The 19,354-nt window shown below is 42.0% G+C and overlaps 1 protein-coding gene across 9 annotated transcripts in view; it reads left to right on the top strand.

Annotated features, from left to right (window-relative positions):
- Positions 1-19,354, top strand: part of TNIK (TRAF2 and NCK interacting kinase) — a 408,855-nt gene that overhangs the window by 309,363 nt on the left and 80,138 nt on the right. For 5 of the 9 annotated variants that reach the window (XM_050780049.1, XM_050780048.1, XM_050780044.1 and 2 more), the window contains 3 exons: positions 15,045-15,155; positions 15,988-16,074; positions 17,155-17,343. In XM_050780049.1, coding sequence (XP_050636006.1) covers positions 15,045-15,155; positions 15,988-16,074; positions 17,155-17,343 — 387 coding nt within the window. The remainder of the gene's footprint in view (positions 1-15,044; positions 15,156-15,987; positions 16,075-17,154; positions 17,344-19,354) is intronic. The other 4 variants (XM_050780052.1, XM_050780051.1, XM_050780046.1 and 1 more) reach the window with 1 other exon arrangement.

The following is a 19,354-nucleotide window of genomic DNA, read 5'->3' as shown; positions in this document are numbered from 1 at the left end:
GAAAACCAGGTTTCAGATCCAGGGGATTGGCCTGCAGAGACTAAGCACCAAGTCACCGCATATGTTCTGTCTCTCCACTGATAAGTCAGAGTTGGTATGCTTTTCACATCCTTCACCTGGTCTCTATGTCTATGGACTTTTACCCTGAACATTTAAGTTCTGCACAAGGGCACAGAATCTGTGCCCAACAGATGCTCACCTTTGACCTGGGTTCTGTCTCATGCTCCCAGTCAGAGCTATTGTCAAGGCCTCCTTTGTGTCTCTTCTCTTGTGGCATTTGATCGAACCGCTACCATGGAGCAAGTCAGAGTTCAGCTGACTGAGGCATGTGCATCCACAGAAGAGACACACCCTGTCAATCCTGGCTTCACAGAAGACGTCAGCCAGCATGCATGAGGACATAAGCCTTTTGCTCTGTGTACCAATGGGCATGAGCCTTGGCTCTGCACCAGAAGCAGGAATGCTTCTGGCCACAGAGCATTGATAGATTATACCAGCTTTCTCTTTTGATCCTTCATCTTAGTCTATAGCACAGTGGAGAAGAACAAGGAATACTAAGTACTCAGACAGCTGTAAATTCTGAACCCCTAGGTCATGACATTCTCTCCCACCAGGAACTCTTCTGTCGTGTCCTGCTCCTGCCATGTCCCCTTCTATGTCTGCTTCCCTGGTCTTTGGTGATCAGTCGTGTTTCTGGTGTCCTGAGTAGGAACTTGGACTACATTGTCACATAGAAACTGTTAAAACCCATAGTTCAGCTTGGGAATTTAGCTTCATTGTGAGTCATTTTTCCTTTTGTAGGAAAAGCATTCCCACTTAGCTACTCCTTTGGTCACACATGACTATGTATGTTACAGCTTTTGGATTTGGTGATCTCAAATGTCACCTCCCACCAGAGGTTTCCTAAGGAAGCCCTGCACGTCCTTTACTATCTATGAGTAACCATGTGGATTTGGCTAAGCTCTCTAAATCAGTGTCTGTATATTCTTAGAAGGACTTTGAATATACACTGAATGTGGTCGTTGATCAGCTTTATGAAAAGGATGTGGCTTCAGGCCAATTAAATGGTGTAGAGAAGACTCAGCTTTTGACCAGTGTTGAAGTACAACCTATAACAAAGCTCCAGGAACTTGATGAAACCCAGCTAAAGTGAACAAGTCCATCAATGGTGAGAAAAAGTACAAGGAGGACCTCTTCTAGTTTTACTCAGCTCAATAAAAATTTCTATTACTTGGCATGAACAAAATACAACTTGTTTTATTCTGTATCATGGAGTTAGGATCCAAGAATGGGAACCTTCAGGGGTCAAGGCTTCTACTTTGGTAACTTGAGCAAGTCTGTGGTGATGTTTGATTCTACTCAAGAGTTTTGAAATGATATTAGTGATTTATATATGTGTTTCAAAATGCTGAGAGCATTCTATACCTTCATTTTGGGGAGCATGCCTTTAAGTCACAGGAATGAATCAAATAGACCTCAGAAGCACCTGCTCCCTGGTAGTACGTTTTATTCTTTCGAGACTTTTCAGGACACCAACATTCTCGTGTAGTGCCCTTCAAGACCATCCTAACATTGTCCAGTTATAAAAATAACCAGTTCTATCTGGCCAAAAAATATACACTTTGGCTCCATCCCATGAATTTTTTTTTTTTTTTTTTTGAAGAGGTATCACCTGTATCTTATTGGCCAGTAATCGTGGAGCGTTAATGTACAAAGTAGGAACCTGGCAGCCTAAAAATGTAAACTCTCTCTAAGCCTCTAACTTTTTATCGTGACTGAGGCTTTCAAGGATGTTGGACTCAATTGTTGTTGTTGTTTTTAAGCGTGAGGTTGAATGAAAACCTTTTCCCGGGGTGTGTAGGTGATCATTTGACAAATATTCAGTGAACACCTCTGTTGTGTGGGCACCATGCTAGACACTAGAAATACAGGCTCCCATTGTGACGATTAGATGTGTGAGGGAAACAGTCACGAAGCAAATAATCAGCCAAGTAATCATTTATCATCACAGCAATGACTGCCGTGGTGGAGGAGAGTGGCAATGCTAAAAGAGCATGCCCCAGGGTGGGAGGCTCACCTGGCTTGGTCGGAGTCCGTCGGAGTCCTGCTAGAGGAGGGAGTGAGGCATGGAGAGACACCAGGCAGGGAAGCCACGGCACAGTCATGCAGGGCTTTGTAGACCATGTCGATCACTTTGAATTTTATTCTAAGAAGAGTGGGAAACTATTGATGTGTCTTCACTAAGGGAATAGAATAAGATCTGCCTTTTTCAAATGAAACTTTGGCTGCTGCAGGGTAAGTGCTGGAAAGAAGCAAGAGTAAGTGGAGGAGACAAGTTAGTCCAGGCCAGAGAGTATGATGCTTTGGACAGATGATGGTAGAGTGGGGATTGAGAAAAGTGGACATGTTTGAGACAAATGTGGCCTGTGGACCATGCAGGATGTGCAAGTTGATTAGACATCAGGGATGAGGAAGAGCAGCCAACAGTAATAGTAGTCCAATCCATGCTGTTGGATTATGTAGAGATGGCCACAGAAGAGGGGCCAAAGATAAGAAAAGTAGGAATTATTGGTTTGTGGTAATAAAAGTACACATGAGAAGAGAGTGTGGGCCTGAGCTCTAAGAACTTAGAACAGGCAAGGAAGAGACAGCAGAGAAATTTGATAAGGGAAGTGGAAAGAATGCCTGGAGAGTTTGATGCTATAGAAGCAAAGGTTTAGTATTCAAGCATAAGGATGGAGCTAAAGGGGCCAGCTCTGCAGAATGCTGCTCAGAGGTCAGGAAGACAGTAGCATCTTTTGGTTTCGAATGACAAAGAGGATATTTCAAACATAGTTTTTGTGTAGTACTTCCTAGAAATGCTTTCATTTCCTGTCTGTTTCTGGGAAGGGAAGCAACCTGCCCAGGGAGTCAGTAGATCTGCACTTGGAGTGAAAAAACGTCAATTTTTGAGGGCCACCATGTACTACTACTACCTGCGTGCCCTGGCAGTTCTTATTCTCCCTGCACCTCCACTTCCTGAGCGCTACAGATGAGGTCAGTAGCAAAGCTTGTTCCCACCACCAAAGTCGTCCTGAGGATTAACCAGAAAAATGGATATAAAAGAACTTTATTGATTGCCAGAAGCTGGACAGACCTCACTTTTGAGGACTTTTCAAATTCAGCTTCAATACTTTTAACGAGACCCACCTTATGCTTGTGTTGGAACTTTTCATAATTCCATGCTCATCCATTTGCTGTCAGCTTTTTGTTCACATTCTCTGTTACCATACATTTTTCCTTTTTTCTCTTTTTTTAATTAATTAATTTATTTTTTGAGATGGAGTCTACTCTGTCGCCCAGGCTGGAGTGCAGTGGCACGATCATCTCAGCTCACTGCAACCTCTGCCTCCCAGATTCAAGCAATCCTTATGCCTCAGCCATCTGAGTAGCTGGGATTATAGGCATGCTCCACCACGCCCAGCTAGTCTTTGTGTTTTTAGTAGAGATGGGGTTTTGCCATATTAGCCAGGCTCGTCTCAAACTCCTGGCCTCAATTGATCTGCCTGCCTCAGTCTTGCAGAGTGCTGGGATTACAGGCGTGAACCACCGTGTCTGGTCACCATTCACTCTTCTCTTAGGGTAACCAAGCCAGTCTCACAGCAGCTCAGCTGTGCAAGCTGAAGCCCAAACCCAGAGAAGCCCTGGTGTGGAAGGTTGTTCTTTGGAACCTTAGTAGCTTCTTCCAAATGCTCCTAGACAGCCCCCACCCACAAAAGAGTGGTGAGATAGTGGGGAAGCTGCCAAGTTTCTTTAAAACTCACAGTGCAGGACAGCATGTTGATGCTCTGGAAGTCCTGGGACAGCAGAGCATTTGGTAAAATTCTGTTGAGCATGAAGTTGTATTTTGGTTGACAGCATGGAGTCTAGAACCTAAGACTGCCAGGGGTCAAATCCCAGCTTTCTTCCTTATTAGACGCATGACCTGAGTCAGTTCTTTAACTTTCCTGTTTTACAGTTTCCTCATCTGTAAAGCAAGAAATAACAATAGCATTTACCTCACAGGGCTGTTGTGAAAATTAAATGAGTTAATTCATAGAAAGCCTGCCGACATCACTAACACACAGTGAGCCCTCAAGAAATACGAGTTGTTCCTGCTATTGTTGTAGGTGCCTTTGACCAAAGTCAGGGAAACAAATTTCCAAAGTTTGAGCTTCTTTATGTGCTGCAGTAAAACGTTTTTGGATTTATTTTATTTTATTTTATTTTATTTTATTTTATTTTATTTTATTTTATTTTATTTTATTTTTTGAGACAGAGTCTGGCTCTGTCACCCAGGCTGGAGTGCAGTGGCGCGATCTCGGCTCACTGCAAGCTCCGCCTCCCGGGTTTATGCCATTCTCCTGCCTCAGCCTCCCGAGTAGCTGGGACTACAGGCGCCCGCCACCTCGCCCGGCTAGTTTTTTGTATTTTTTAGTAGAGACGGGGTTTCACCGTGTTAGCCAGGATGGTCTCGATCTCCTGACCTCATGATCCGCCCGTCTCGGCCTCCCAAAGTGCTGGGATTACAGGCTTGAGCCACCGCGCCCGGCCCGTTTTTGGATTTATTAAAATAAATGTAAATAGGTAAGCTTCTTTCCATGCTTTGGGAAGAATATTTGTTATAATACTAGGAAGAATTCAGTTCTATCATTAAGAGCAATAAATGTCTAATAGTTCTTAGATGGCCAGCTTTCGGTTCATGTAGAGGTAAAATACACCATCTTTACAGGCCAAGGCCAAGGTTTAATCCTAGCTGTGTGGTCTTGGGCAAATTACTTAACCTCTCTGAACCTCAGCTTCCTTATATGCACATTTGGTAAAAAAAAATATTTACTTTTCAGGATTGTTGAGAAGTAAATGAAACCATAAATACAGAGGACTTGGCACAATGCCTAACACAAAAACTGGATTGATATTCTTGGGTGAATATTTTATTGTTAGTTTGGAACTGATGATTTCAAAGTATAGTGCTGTTAATTTTTTCATTTTAATGGTGCTCTCTCTAGATAGCATTTCCCCATTCCCTGTCTTCCTTAATTGCTTAATGTACCTTCCCTGTTTAGTGTAAAACCTTGACTTTTTCATCCCCTTTGAAGGCGTTTTTCCAGAGCACATTTTCATTATGTCTTACTGGGCAGTCTATCTGCTGGTGACTTAGCCCGCAGTCCTGGCCTTGTCAGGACAAGGAGGCAGCCCATTCTTCATCCTTTTGTGGATGTCTTGTTTAGTAGGGTCAACTGCCACCTTGGGAAGCCTCCTTTTCCCAGTAAAACCTAGAGGACCTTCCCCGGGAGAAACTGCCTTCTGATGGATTATCTTATCAGAATTTCTTGCCGTCATTTCCAACACCGTATAATTATGATCCCATCATTGCCACCAAGTGGCTGCATGAAATTTCATTTCCTAACAATATCTAAATAAGGTTCATAGGAAACAGAGATCTTGCGCTGAGTGAATAACAAGCTTGCATCAGGGAAATAATACCTTACGAGTGACCCTTTCACCAAAAAGGTGAGAACATGGCAGTTCAGTAAGACATTGCCTGGGTTTGAATCTCAGCTCTGCCACTTACTGCCTTTGTAATTTTGAGCAAGACATGACTTCTCTATGCCTCAGTTTGGCCACTTACAAAATGGAATGTAATACATACAGACCACTTAGAACAGTATCTGGCAACTGAGTAAACACCTGAGGAAGTTCAAGGAGAGTGTTACATGTGAAGGGAAGAATCCTGCTTCTCATTACCTGCTTTGTTATTGCTGCCCTGGGTCATCTCTTTCCAGGGTGAGGGCTTGAAGCTGACTGCAGCCTGAGCAAGTGCAGTGGGCAGAAGCAGGAGACAGGAAAATCGTGTGGGTTTTTACCAGTGCAGCATTTCTACCCACTGGACCACACTCCCAGGCCCCAAGCTAGAGGAAAGCACTGTGAGCAAGAATAATTCTCCCATCTCAGAGTCTGGAGTGTTAACACATCAGCACTCCCGAGAAGTGGTCTTTAATTCACTTAATCTTTAACCACAGGTGTCCCAGTGTGTCCTGTGAGCAGTGGCTGGCTAGTTGGAGGCAGCACAGCTTTTTATTCCTGGATGTCATTAGCATCAACACAAGACTGAACACTTTCTAGCTGGGCTTTTGCTCTGTTATTTCAATAACTGAACAGAAATTATGAAACAGCTGGGAACCAGCCTGGCAAATCAGATGCTTATTGTCCAGGACAGAGCGTGCCCATGGGCTTTGGATAATGGTCAGTAATCGCATGCACGTGTAATCACACTTGTGTTTCAGGGAGCTATGTCATCTGCATGGATATAAGGAACCCCACCTCCCAGTGGATCCCCAAAGGGCTTCTTGTTCTAACTTATGTGTTGTGCCATAGGAGTTCTGACTTTGTCCGCTTTGTCACCTGGATCCTGTGATGGGAGGGGTTTCCTGCCACAGTGCGGAAGTTGGGCTGACATCCCTATCTTATAGTGTAAAATGATACTGAAATCTGGAGTCCTTTTGCCCAAGCTCCTGCCTATGCTTTTAAGACATAAGAAGGTAGAGTACGCTAGTGTTTTATACTTAACAGCATTTCATACTGAAAAAAAACCCGGAGTTAGGCAGTTGCTGATCCTTGGTGTATCTAGAGTACCTTGCATGGAAGGTAGGGATGGCTTTTTAGTGCCTGCACGCAACTGACATCACACAGACCTACCTTCCGTTGTCTAGGGTCTTCACAGAGCCACCTTTATTACATCTAGTCTGTATGTTTTGTGTGTTCACAGTCTTCTTAGTTATTCCTAACCATAGAACTCTGACAACAAAATAGTTTCACATGAAATCTTATTTCACATGATATTTAAGTTGAATTGCTTTTATTTTGACACTTGTTTTCTTTAGTGAGTGGTTTTATAGAATCATGGAGGCTGGGGAATATTAGGAACCTCAAAAGTGATCTCAGCCAATTCTTCTCTCAAAGCAAGAATTCCTTTTGCAATATTCTTCAAACAGGGTTATCTAACCTGTTTAACATATAATCTTACCTTGTATGTCCGTGAGCTTGAGGCAGCACATTCTATTTTTGAACAACTCCTAATGTTGGAAAATTTACCGTTTCATTGATTCAAGTTCTTGTGATATCCCTGCATTATTACAGGTTGTGCCAAATAAAACTGAAATTCCCTGCATATCTGCTCCAGAAATGTGTGAAGACACTAATAATGTTTTTCTACAAATGCTCCCAGTTCCTGCAACCTTTCTACATATAAGTTAGCATCTTTAGTATCATCTCGGGAGTACTGGTGTGGCCCGCTCTGTAAACACTGTGTTAATAAACTGACTGGCTTGTCTTCATAGGACTCAATCTGAGGGTCTCATACTAAGTCCTCAGAATGATGACAGTAGGAATTTGGGGGTTTCATCTGCATTTGACTTTCACAGTGACATTCAGAATCATAGGTACTAGGGATGTCCATCAAGCCATTCTTGCTCCTCTGTATGACACCCGGGAAATCCCATGTGGTTGTTCTCTCTGGAGAAACTGAGACTCAGAGACACTATGGAGCTTGTGAATAATCACATTGACTAGCATCCATAGAAGAAGCAGGATGAAAATTCTTCCGCAAGTCTCCGTGAAGCTCAGTCTGTTTAGAACTGTCATGCCTCTTTCTGTGTCCGTAAAGACCAGCTTGCACACATGTGCTTGACGGTGCTTAGCCATGGGGCTGTCTGCTTACGAAAAGTTGGTCTGTGAGCACAAAGAAAAGCCTTCATTTAGGCAGTTAATTTTCAGGAAAGCTCTCAAAGGGCAGGTTGGATAGTTTCTCTCTCATGGTATAAAGTAGGTATAGAAAGAAAGGAATGAGTTATATCCAGCCTGTCTAGCTTTCTCAATGTTCTCTGATTACTATTTCTGTGAAGAAAAGGTAGGTAACAAGTAAAGACAGAAAGAGGGGAAAATGGCAGCTTTAAAAAGCATTGGACAGTATCTTTTACTTTGTATATACGATGTGTCAACCTGCTTCTTGTGGACCAAAACGAGGCAGCATGGCAAGAGCCAGGCACAGAGTATAAGTCCTGGCCTTGCACTTACCAACCAAGTGAACTTGGGCAAGACATTGGCCTGGACGTGCCTCAGTTTCCTTATCTGTCAAATGGGGGTGATGACAGTATTACCTGCCTCAAAGGGTTTTGGGGGGAATTAAATGAGTTAATATGAGTGCAGTGCTTGGCATCATAGGATGCACGACGTAAGTGTTCTTCATTATTATTCAGAGTTAGCATTCTTTTTATTTCATTGTCATATAGTGAATTCAGAGGTGCCAGACTGCTTCCCCATCACTCTTGTGTCCTTACATAAAAAAAGGTTTGGAACCCCAGTTTTAGTCACAAGGAATCATGCCCTTACCTATAGTCATTGGTTTGCAATGATCTTTCCAAAACTAAAACTTTAGGATATGTTAAATGAGAAAACGGAATGCCCAGAAGCTGGAATACCTCTCATCACAAGTGTAGCTCCATGAAGCTTATACAGAACAGTCCTATTTAAAGTGAGGGGGCATGTGTGATGTGCAGTCAATTCAAAAGACCACACTGGGTCCTTTCATTCTGAGTGTCTTTGAACAGAGAGCCCCTGGGTGGAGGGGATGGTTTGAGGTACTTCCCAAGGAGCCTGACTTGATCTTGCACCAGCCGTTTTCCTGTCCTCTGGAGGCCAACTCGGGTCTTCCACTGTCACAGTGGGGTTTCGTCTCACCACTTTCAGGAGGTCACCCAAGATGAAAAGCAACAGGAGCTCTCCAAGGGCAAATAAGAATTCTGCTTCGTTTCACTCTGAATGGTTAGATTTTTGCTTTGCAATGTAACATAATCTTGCTCTTAGAACGAACAGATTTGCAAGATTACTTAATCTCCCCCCTCATTGAAAGTTTAGCTGAAGGTGACTTACTCAAGGTCAAACAACATTCATTCATTCATCACTTTTTTATTTATTTATTTATTTTTTTGAGATGAAGTCTCACTCTGTCACCCAGGCATGATCTCATATAGTGGCACGATCTTGGCTCACTGCAACCTCCACCTCCCGGGTTCAAGCAATTCTCCTGCCTCAGCCTCCCGAGTAGCTGGGATTACAGGCACGCACCATTACACCCAGCTAATTTTTGTATTTTTAGTACAGATGTGGTTTCACCATGTTGGTCAGGCTGGTCTCAAACTCCTGACCTCAGGTGATCCACCCATCTTGGCCTCCCAAAGTGCTGGAATTACAGGTGTGCGCCACCACACCCGGCCATCAAACACATATTTACAGAGCGCTGCTATGTGGTCTTCAGTGTTTGTATCGGTGGCAGTGCAGGACCAGAATCTAGTCTTAGTGTTTCCAAACCATTTTATTATTTCCCTGTTGCCTCTCTTGCCTACTCCTCTCTCCCAATGACACGTTGCATTGCGGCTATAGGATATTAATTCTCAGATGTGGATATCACTTGAGTCCATATAATGGGAAATGTGATGTATATAAAAGGGGGACCAGGGCCAAGGTTTGTTTCTCATTTTTTTGGCTTATATTCTTCTTCATGACTTTTCCTCATTCCACAAGGGGACTTAAGGTGGCTTAAAGAGATTAATACTTTTAATTAAAAGTAAAATAAACAAGGAGACAAAGTAGAAGGGAATATAAAGTAGAAGAGAGAAAGAAGATGCAGGCAGGAGCGGGGTCAGTGCCCAGAATGCCTGCACAACGTGGCATCAGCGCTGTTGCCCAGGGCGGTCACTAATCTGCTCTGAGGCCTGACATTCGAGAAAAGAGACAAATGTGAAGTGGTTGAGATTCATGTTGTCCATCAGATAAATCAGTTACTCAGGCAAGCTTTCTGAGATCACACTGAAAACTATACACTTGCCTAGTAAGTAGTGCAATGAATAATGTCTGAGGCAATATTCCCGGCATAAATGCAGTGGTTAGCTTTATTCATCTATTTTGAAGACATCATAAAATGCAATTTTATGGCATTGCAATTCACCAAAGTCACTTCTGTGAGAGCTAGAACACCCTACTGTAGTGCAGACTTTTCTGCTTATCTAAAGTAATCTAGGAAGAGCATTTAAAGAAAAAAAAAAAAAAAAGGTAAGACTTGACTCCACAGCTCTTGTGAGGAACATGCATGAGGATTATTTCTTACAACTAGACCTCTAATAACAATTCAGAATTTAAGGGTTGAGGTGATATTCTCTGCAAAGAATTTAAACAGTGAAAATTCTACATAGCCAATTTGGGACACATGTATTACCTTTGAGGGCCCCCTGAACAGGGGGGACAAAATTACTATTCCCTCATTAAAATTAACTAACAAATTCACATGCTTGAAAGTGCATCCACACAGCCTCTACCTAGAGGTGGCCTGAGGGGAGAGTTCAGTTCACAGGGAAGATCAAAACTGCCCCCAGTAGATCCCCAGATCCAGCAATCCCACCACTGTATAGCCAGAGGAAGGGAAGTCTGTGTGTTCAAGAGATAGCTGTGCTGCTTTGTTTCGCAGCACTATTCACAATAGACAAGATATGGAATGAACCCAAGTGTCAGTCAGTGGATGCGTGAATAAAGAAAATGTGGTACTTATATATAATGAAGTACTATTCATCCATAAAAAAGAGTGAGATTCTGTTGTTTGCAGCAATGTAGATGAATCTGGAGGACATTATATTAAGTGAAATATGCCAGGTACAGAAAAACAAATACCATATGATCTCACTCACTGGTGGAATCTAAGATGTCGCTCTCATAGAAGGAGAGAGTAAAATAGTGGTTACCAGAGGATTGGCAGGGGGCAGTGCTGAGAGACCCGTCAATGGCTGCAAAGCTATAGACGAGAGGAATAAGTGCTGGTGTTCTATTGCATAAGAAGATGACTAGAATTCACAATGTATTACATATTTCAAAATAGCTATAAAAAGTTTTTGAATACTTTCATCACAAAGAAATGGTAAGTGTTTAAGATGGTAGATATGCTAATTATGCTGACTTGATCATTACATAATTTATACATGTATCTAAACATCACATTTACCCCATAAATATGTCCAATTATTACATGTCAATCATAAATATTTAAAAGAAATTTTAAATATTTCATGCCTTTCTCTAATATTTAAAATAAGAAATTTTAAATATTTTAAAATAAAAATAAAAAAGAATTGTCCCAGAAAGAAATTATCCTTGGTGAACACCAACAGAAGACAAAAGGGATATGAAGTCCCTGATTATCTACTCCATAGAGTAAGGCAACAATTGTTAGGGCCTGGAAAACTTTAACAGTAGGTTCTATCCATGATCTCCCCACCAGGAAAAATAATTAAGAAACTTATAAAAAGCCAATGAATGTCCAATTTTAAGGAATATAACTTTTGGCAATGCCTACAAGAAGACATGGATGAAAATGTACTTCTAGGCAGTTCAATATAGGTGGAGAACCTGCCAACAGTTTTAGAGTAGTTGGTTTAAGCCATTCTTTTCTGATAGCAGGACCACTATCTTCATTATGCATAATTTGAATAAGATCTAGGAATGCTATTTGATTCTCCCCTTTCCCTTTTTTTCCAGCTTAGACTCTTATTCCCTTATTTTTCACGCCTTTCTCTAAGATGGCAAACAGGTACATGCCAGTGCCAACTATAGGTGACTCTTTTTAGAAGAACATTCTCCAGTTATGTCTGTGCTCAACATAAAAGAATGTTCCAGCCAATAAGAGCTACTTAAGAAGGGCATCAAAGAGCAAAGGTCTGGTACAAAGCTCTGCAGGGCTTTCGCCTTTTCTATTACTTATCCAATTTGCAGTATTCAACACAACAGATATCATTGGTGGCTGGCCTGATATGGAAACAATGGGAGATAAAAATAAGTGGAACAGAGATCTTGCCCACAAACAGCTTTCAATCTAGATTGCAAAGTTGGTAAGATATACTCAAATAACCATACTATGAGGTATGGAAAGATAGCCATGCCATCAGTATTGATAGGAGGGAAAATTCTACAAAGAAATTTAAGAGGATACTGTGTTGTCTTTTCCTCAAGTTTCTTACTCTGTTCAGCTCAACAAACTCTTAGGTGCACCCGCCAGGTGCCAGGCCCCCATGTGAGGGGTTGGGGTACAGCAGAAATCAGGCACTGGCCTTGCCCTCAGAGAGCTGCTTCTAGCAAGAGTCATCAAAGCTTTGTAAAGGTGTCTGCCTGAGGCCAGGGACTTGGTCTTGCATTGATATGTTTTTATATATCCCCTCCCTCAAACAGCCCCATGCGCAGGAGGAGAGAAAGCAAACATTTTTTCAGGAATGGCATTAACATTGAGACACAACAGCTGGAAATTGGCAGGGTGCCCTCAGAAGGCTGGGAAAGTGATTCATTTTTCCAGCCTCACCACAGGAACCGAAGCCCTGGCAGATGCCTCCATGTGTTAGCGGCGGCTGATCCGAGTGAGATCATTATTAATTATTAGTTACTTTTGAGTGTCTTTCGCAGAAACTACAGAGTACTTGGGAAGCCCAGACACTCTTGAGTTGCAATCAATACTGTATACACCTTGCACGGGAACCTGAGTGGCATGTAATTATAAACCAGTATTGATTCCTGGCAAAGGGGTTCAAAATGTATAAATCCTTCACATGAAAATCAGCTAACTCTTCAAAGGACTTGATTATTTTCCTTTCCTTAAGAAAGAGATGGATGGTTGGAGTAAGAAACTTGAAATGTTAGCTAAATTAGGGCTATTTCCTGCCAGGATCCAGATCTGTACACATAATTATTTTATTCTCTGTGCTGGCACTGATTCACTTTGGTTGAGTATTGGAAATGTCTCTGTTTTGGGTCTGTAATCCAAATTATTCAGTCCGTGTCTATGCTGATGTTTTCTACTCGCATCTTCCTATATTATTTTTCTGTAAAACAAATACTCGCATGTCTGGGATTTGCCTCATGCTGGTACCCACCCCACTCCTGCTTTTCCTGCTCTTCTCTATCCCATCGTCCAGTTTCCCCTTGGCCCGGAACTTCACCTGCCCTCTTACAACCTATCGTCACCAAATCCTGCCTATTTTATTTTGGCCTAATTCTAATTTCTGCTTCTAAATTGGTGTCCACTGAAGTCCTATTAGAATGACCAGAAATCTGTATAGTTAGTCTTTCTTCCTCTTGGCTGTGTCTCTATCCTCAGCAGTGGTTACAAACATGGACTCTCATCCCGCCTTTGCTGAAATCATCGATGCCCTATCATTTTATGCCTAGATCCACAGAATGGCCTTGCACTGCTTTTCAGTTTCTAGTGTTGCCCCTTTCCATGGCTGATGGGAAGGCCTTTTGAAAATGCAAGTCTGATCAAGTCATTTGGCTGCATGAAGTCCTCCAATAGCTCTCCTTCACCTGCAATCTAAGATGGACAAATCACTGTTGATCTGGAAGTGACAGAAACTGAGTCTTAAGAGATGCAGCTTATCTCCCAAGACCCAGAGGTTATTGGAAGACAGCAGGTCCAGAGGATTGCTGCAGGAGCTCCATCGGGAAGGCTTCCCCATGAGCTTCTTTGGCATTTTGAATCTCTGTAGTTGGTTTAGCTGGGGCTGAGACACGAAACTTGTGTACAAAACTATCTCCCTGGTTGTGTAGAGCTAACTTACCAGTGTGAGACAGTCACAATTTACTCTCCTCTGGGTAGGTACCTCATGTTTCCTGAGCCATGCAGTGAAATCGTATTGAGAATGTTACAAGGGAATGGGCCCCCTGGTATGTCCCCTCTGAACTTCATATATGAGGAAAAAGAAATCCCAAAGCCAGTAAAGGATCTGACACAAAGGGCCAGCCGCCTCTCTCAAAAGGCACACTAATGCCATGATGTATGAGAAAACACTTGGTAATATGTGACAATCCTGTGCATTGCAGGATGTTTGGCATCATTAGCCTCTCATGCTAAATGCCAATCATGCTCCTCAGTCATCGGAACCAGCAAAAATACTCCTCACATGCCCTTAGATAGTTGCAAATGCTTCAGCGAGAGGTAATGGCACTGCCCCTACTTGAGAACCAATGGCTCCTGTAACTGCTTGGCCTAGTTCTGACTTCTAAAATGTTCTCCTTTCCTGAGAGTATAATGAAGAGCCAGATACTTTGTAATCTTCCTATCACTCATCTGGCTTCTCTGTAATGATTGAGCTCGGATGCTGGACTCACATTGTCTGGCTTTGAAATCAAGCTCCACCACTTACTGGGTGTGACCTTGAACCATTACTCAATATCTCCATACCTCAGTTTTCTCAGATCAAATGGGAATAATAATGACATCTACTTATTTTTGTGAAGATGAAATGAAATTAAGCATGTAAGCTGTTTATCACACTGTCCACTGTTGGAGGTATGGTAATTGTATGAGGTGATGATGATGATGATGGCTCCCAAGCATAAGGGTCTTATTCAAGCAAGAACTTGAAACTCACACTTAATAATGAATACTCCAGAAAACACAGACAGGCAGCATGATATATGAGAAAAGGTAGCCGACTAGGTGGGAGTCAGTAAATCCTGTTGCATCCTCTGCCATCAATTCTGTATGCCTTTGAATATGTCACTTCACCTCTCTGATTTTTATATACTCTGAAATTTTTGTGTTACATGGTGTTAAAAGATTGAATGACTTAAGCAGTGTGAAGTAATTTGATAAACAGCTTGATGATATGTAATAAATAACCTGTTTGCATTGGTGTTTTCTACCCCTGACTTGAAAACCCTCACCAGCCGTGGGGAGAACACACTTAACAGGAACTTCTTGGTGAGAGTCCACTTACATGGTAAATGGCAGGATGTTAGCATGACACTGAATCTCTGTCTCACCCACTCCCTGCCAGTGTACCCCCCAACAGCCCAGGAGAGAAGAGCCTTGGAGCATTTAGGCATCTCTCATTAAAAGTTCGTGTCTGGGGTTCAACAGCTTTTCCTGCTGGCTCCCTGACACCCCCACGAGGGCCTGTTGCCTTCATGGTTGTCTGCTTGTTGCCCCACAGCAACAAAGGCGAGAGAAGGAGCTGCGGAAGCAGCAGGAGAGGGAGCAGCGCCGGCACTATGAGGAGCAGATGCGCCGGGAAGAGGAGAGGAGGCGTGCAGAGCACGAACAGGTACAGCTGGGACCAGGAGCCCCAGTGATGGCCCCCTGGGAACCCCAGCACCAGTCGTCTCTGGGGCGTGGGTCACCTTTTCTGAGGAATGCTCAGTTTACATGGGTTTTTACTCTTCCTCAAGCAATTATGCTCGCCTATTCAAGAAGCCAAATGCACAGCCCTGGCATTGCCCACTCATTCAGCCTTGCTTCCTACCCAGAGTTTCCTGACATACCCGGATCTTCTGATTCTCCCAACCCTTGGTATCTGATTCGAAGGTAGCACTGAAGCATGAAAAATCAGCCAAGTCCCACTCTTTCACTGCTTCAGAAGAGCTTTTCTACTCATGCCATCTCTGGTCTTTATGACTTTGAGTTATTGCTGCAGGCCCCTCTCTGCTAGAATCACATTCTGACAGCACAGTGAAACTCGGCAGGATGGTTCCATTACAGAGACAGTGCACGATGGCATTCAACAATTGTCTTATCCCTGCTGCTTGCACAGGAGCCTGTGAACTTTATAGCACTGTTAATTCCAGGTAGTCCATAAAGAGAGGACCCTGGAATGAAAAGCTTTAACATGTAGCTGGGCTTCTTAAAACCAAGTAGTAGCAGTAAAATGCTGAGCCATCTCAGTCAGCTGTTACAAGTAGAGGGGCTTGTGCTTTTCATTATGCTGAAATGCATTTGCTTCCACGTGACATACTCTTCCTGCTTTGTAAGGAGGTATTTGGGTATTTTCCCCCTCCTTTCTTCTATACTTTACTTAGCAGTTCTTGTCACCTTTGAAATTACTGGTTCATTTCTCTTTCTTTCTGTTCCTCTGAATTCTCTGCTGCCTACCTCTCCAGGAATACATCAGGCGACAGTTAGAGGAGGAGCAGAGACAGTTAGAGATCTTGCAGCAGCAGCTACTGCATGAACAAGCTCTACTTCTGGTAATGGGAAAGCCAAGAGCCAGCTGACCTGCTCTGTGTTCATCTTGCAAGTGTTTGTGTGTGTGTGTGTGTGTGTGTGTGTGTGTCCTTCTAACATGCCAGTGCAGAAGAGGGGATCTTCCAAGCCTCAGGGACCTCAAAAACCTCATAGAAAATTAATACATTTTCCGATTGATTTTGCTGAGTCCTAATACATTTAATACAGTTGTTATGCATTCTTTATTAACTCCATTTATTTCTAAAACTTGAGTATGAATCCAGCCTTATTATAAGTACAAACTGCTTTTGAGACCCACTGTGTTTATTGCAGAGTAATTTTTAAGGCCATTTGCAACATGCTGCAATACAATCACAGCAAAATGTGCCTCTCCCATAAGAACCCACCAGCTCTACAGTCATATTTCATTTACAGACTATTAGCTTTACCCTTATGATGGGAACATTTTGTGTCCCTTGCTCATGCAGCTTCCACTTGAAGTACAGTACTTTTTTATTATTATAGCACTGCTCTCCAGATGGGCTTTTTGGTGTATTTTTTTAAACTGAACTTTTTATTTAATGGCATTCTGATATTTTTTAGCCTGTACATAAGCTTGCTAATGGCCTTTGTAGGTCCAAGTTTTATTAAATGAAAGATGATTTAGGCAGTATCTTTTGGCTGCTTATTTAGTTTTGTACTTAATTGTACATGTGTGAGTGGTTTAATTACTAGATCAGGAAGTGGGTGACTTTTTCTAGGGGTTGTATGCTGACCATTTAAATGTCCTCATTATTGCCATTTCGTCACGTGTACTTAATTCATCAGGGACAAGTCATTTTGTAATTGATGGGGTTCGGTAGGGATTGCCATTTTAAAGCAATAGCGTTTTCATTAAATGACACATTCTTGTGTAGATACTAACACAAGGCAGTAGCTTATTTCTGTGGTACATCCTGACATCCTCCTGTCATTCTGTTAGTATTAAGATCCTTCATTATTTAGCATTATTTTGCCTCCATTGCATACTTAACTGGTACTGGCCGATGATTTCTATGTGATAATTTGGCCTTTTCTTTGCTCCTCTTTCCTGATCTGGACAGGAATATAAGCGCAAACAACTGGAAGAACAGAGACAAGCAGAAAGACTGCAGAGGCAGCTAAAGCAAGAAAGAGACTACTTAGTTTCCCTTCAGCATCAGCGGCAGGAGCAGAGGCCTGTGGAGAAGAAGCCACTGTACCATTACAAAGAAGGAATGAGTCCTAGTGAGAAGCCAGCATGGGCCAAGGAGGTAAGTAAGCAAGTGTAGCCTCACCCTGTTGGCCAGGCTTTTGACTCTAATGAGTTTGTCTGATAGAAGTGGAGAGTTAACCCAGTGCTGCAAAGTTGGAAAACAATTCATCATAAGATACATGTTTTGCTTTTGGAAGAACCATAACATTATTTCTGTAGAGAAATGGCAAAATACCTTCCTCCATTTGTGGGGTTTTGTTTTGTTTTTTGGTATATCTTTGTGGTTGCAATGGACTTTTATAGGAAATAACAAGATAGAAAAAACCTTTTTTCTGATACTCATCCAATTGAATTTGTGGCATGAGGATTTTTAGTGACCTTTTTGTTGAATAATGTGATTAAGGATTTATAGAATTCTAGGAAGAATCAGTTCCTGTCCATGCCTGGACCCTGTTACTGATCATTAACATTGTCACTAACATAACTTTGTTCACCATGATACTACCAGCAGATGCACAGTTAACCTCAGACTTGTAGTGGTGGTATTCACTTTTAGGATCAGAGGTCATTCGTGTTTCTTCTACCCATACTTCCTTCATTTGCTTAACTACTAGACTAAGAAAGGATTTTCAGGAACTTAGCGCTATGTTGAGCTATTTTAATAAAAACTGCTTGGATGGGAGGGAAAAAAAGGGTGATAGCCAGACAGGTAAAGCAAACAAAATAACTCCAACCAAATCAGCAACCTTTCCTGGGAGTCACTGTGTGAGGTCATGTGCGTAACATGCTGGTTTTCAGTTCAATCATTATTTCTGGCATCTAGTGATTTCCTTTATTTTGTGGTGATTGTAGCTAGTCATTTAAAAGGATGTTTTGGGGTTATTTTGTATTTTTACCCAGAATTTTTATATATTGATAGCTCACACTTTTTTAAAGTTATCTAGAATACAATATTACTAGAACCAGATTTCTTACATGAGATCCTGTTTTTCTGAAAATAATTCTTTGTATTTCTCTAACCTATCTGACATATGTACAGAAAACGTTTGATATAATGTTGTCCTAATGTTAATGATAGTGGTTTATGGGAGGAGAAAGTAAAAAAAAATGGATTTTTAAAAACTTTTTTGTACTTTTACATATTGTTTAAATCCTTTATAGTGATCATGTATTTTTTTGTGAAAAAAAACTTTTTTCTTTTAAAACTTAGTGTGTGGAAAAAATTGTTTTGATTTGTGATGAAGAATTTTTTATCACATTCCCTTATATCTGTAAACATGATCCATATTTACATAGCTATGTCTCTAACATCTGCCTCTTTCTCTTAGATCAGTAATTCAATTTTGTGATCCTACTCCCAGGTACAGCATCAACCACTTAATAATCCACCTATTCTTCCAGCTAAGCAAAATCAGTATGCTGCTAAGCAGCAGCTGAAATGCTTCTTGGCTGGCAGAGATGCACCACCTTCCTCTACTGCTAAACCGTTTTCTAGCCATGCTAAGTTGAAATCCTCAGCTAAGCCAGACCCACAGCTCCTGACCATGGCAAGTGTTCAGACAACTGAAAAACTAGCCTCTACAAAGCTAATGGCAGTAGCACCTGCAGGAATTAATGATTCCAGATCAAGACTCCTGTTTGAGCATCACCCATGGAAGAAAGATGGACCAGCTTGCCCTATTAGACTTGGTTTAGAAGACCAACTGAAGCCTCAGGAAGCCTTGAGGACCATAGTGAGATCTCCAGGGCAATCTCACTCCCAGGGATGTAGCCCAACTCAAGAGATAGGATCTAAGGTCATTTGTATGTCTTCTCTCAACATCTCCAAAGTGATAAGCCCTGAGTTGTCCATTACTGCAATTCAGGAGGGCCTTAGAGATTAATGTAGAGCTTGCGGCAGGAAGAGCATGAACTCATGCATCTTTACAAGTGCTTCTACTCTTGTAAGAAATGCTGCATCACTAAGCGACCTCTCCTTGATGCATGACCACTTGGCTTTCAGTGTTCCCAGCCCCAAGCATGAGTTTAGGAGAGGGACACCTACAGATTCCATTGGAAATGATCATGAT

The sequence above is a fragment of the Macaca thibetana genome, chromosome 2 (genome assembly GCF_024542745.1).
Source record: "Macaca thibetana thibetana isolate TM-01 chromosome 2, ASM2454274v1, whole genome shotgun sequence".
In the NCBI taxonomy this organism is placed as follows: domain Eukaryota; kingdom Metazoa; phylum Chordata; class Mammalia; order Primates; family Cercopithecidae; genus Macaca; species Macaca thibetana.
The sequence above is the reverse complement of the archived record's forward strand: the minus strand, read 5'-3'. Positions and strand labels throughout refer to the sequence as shown.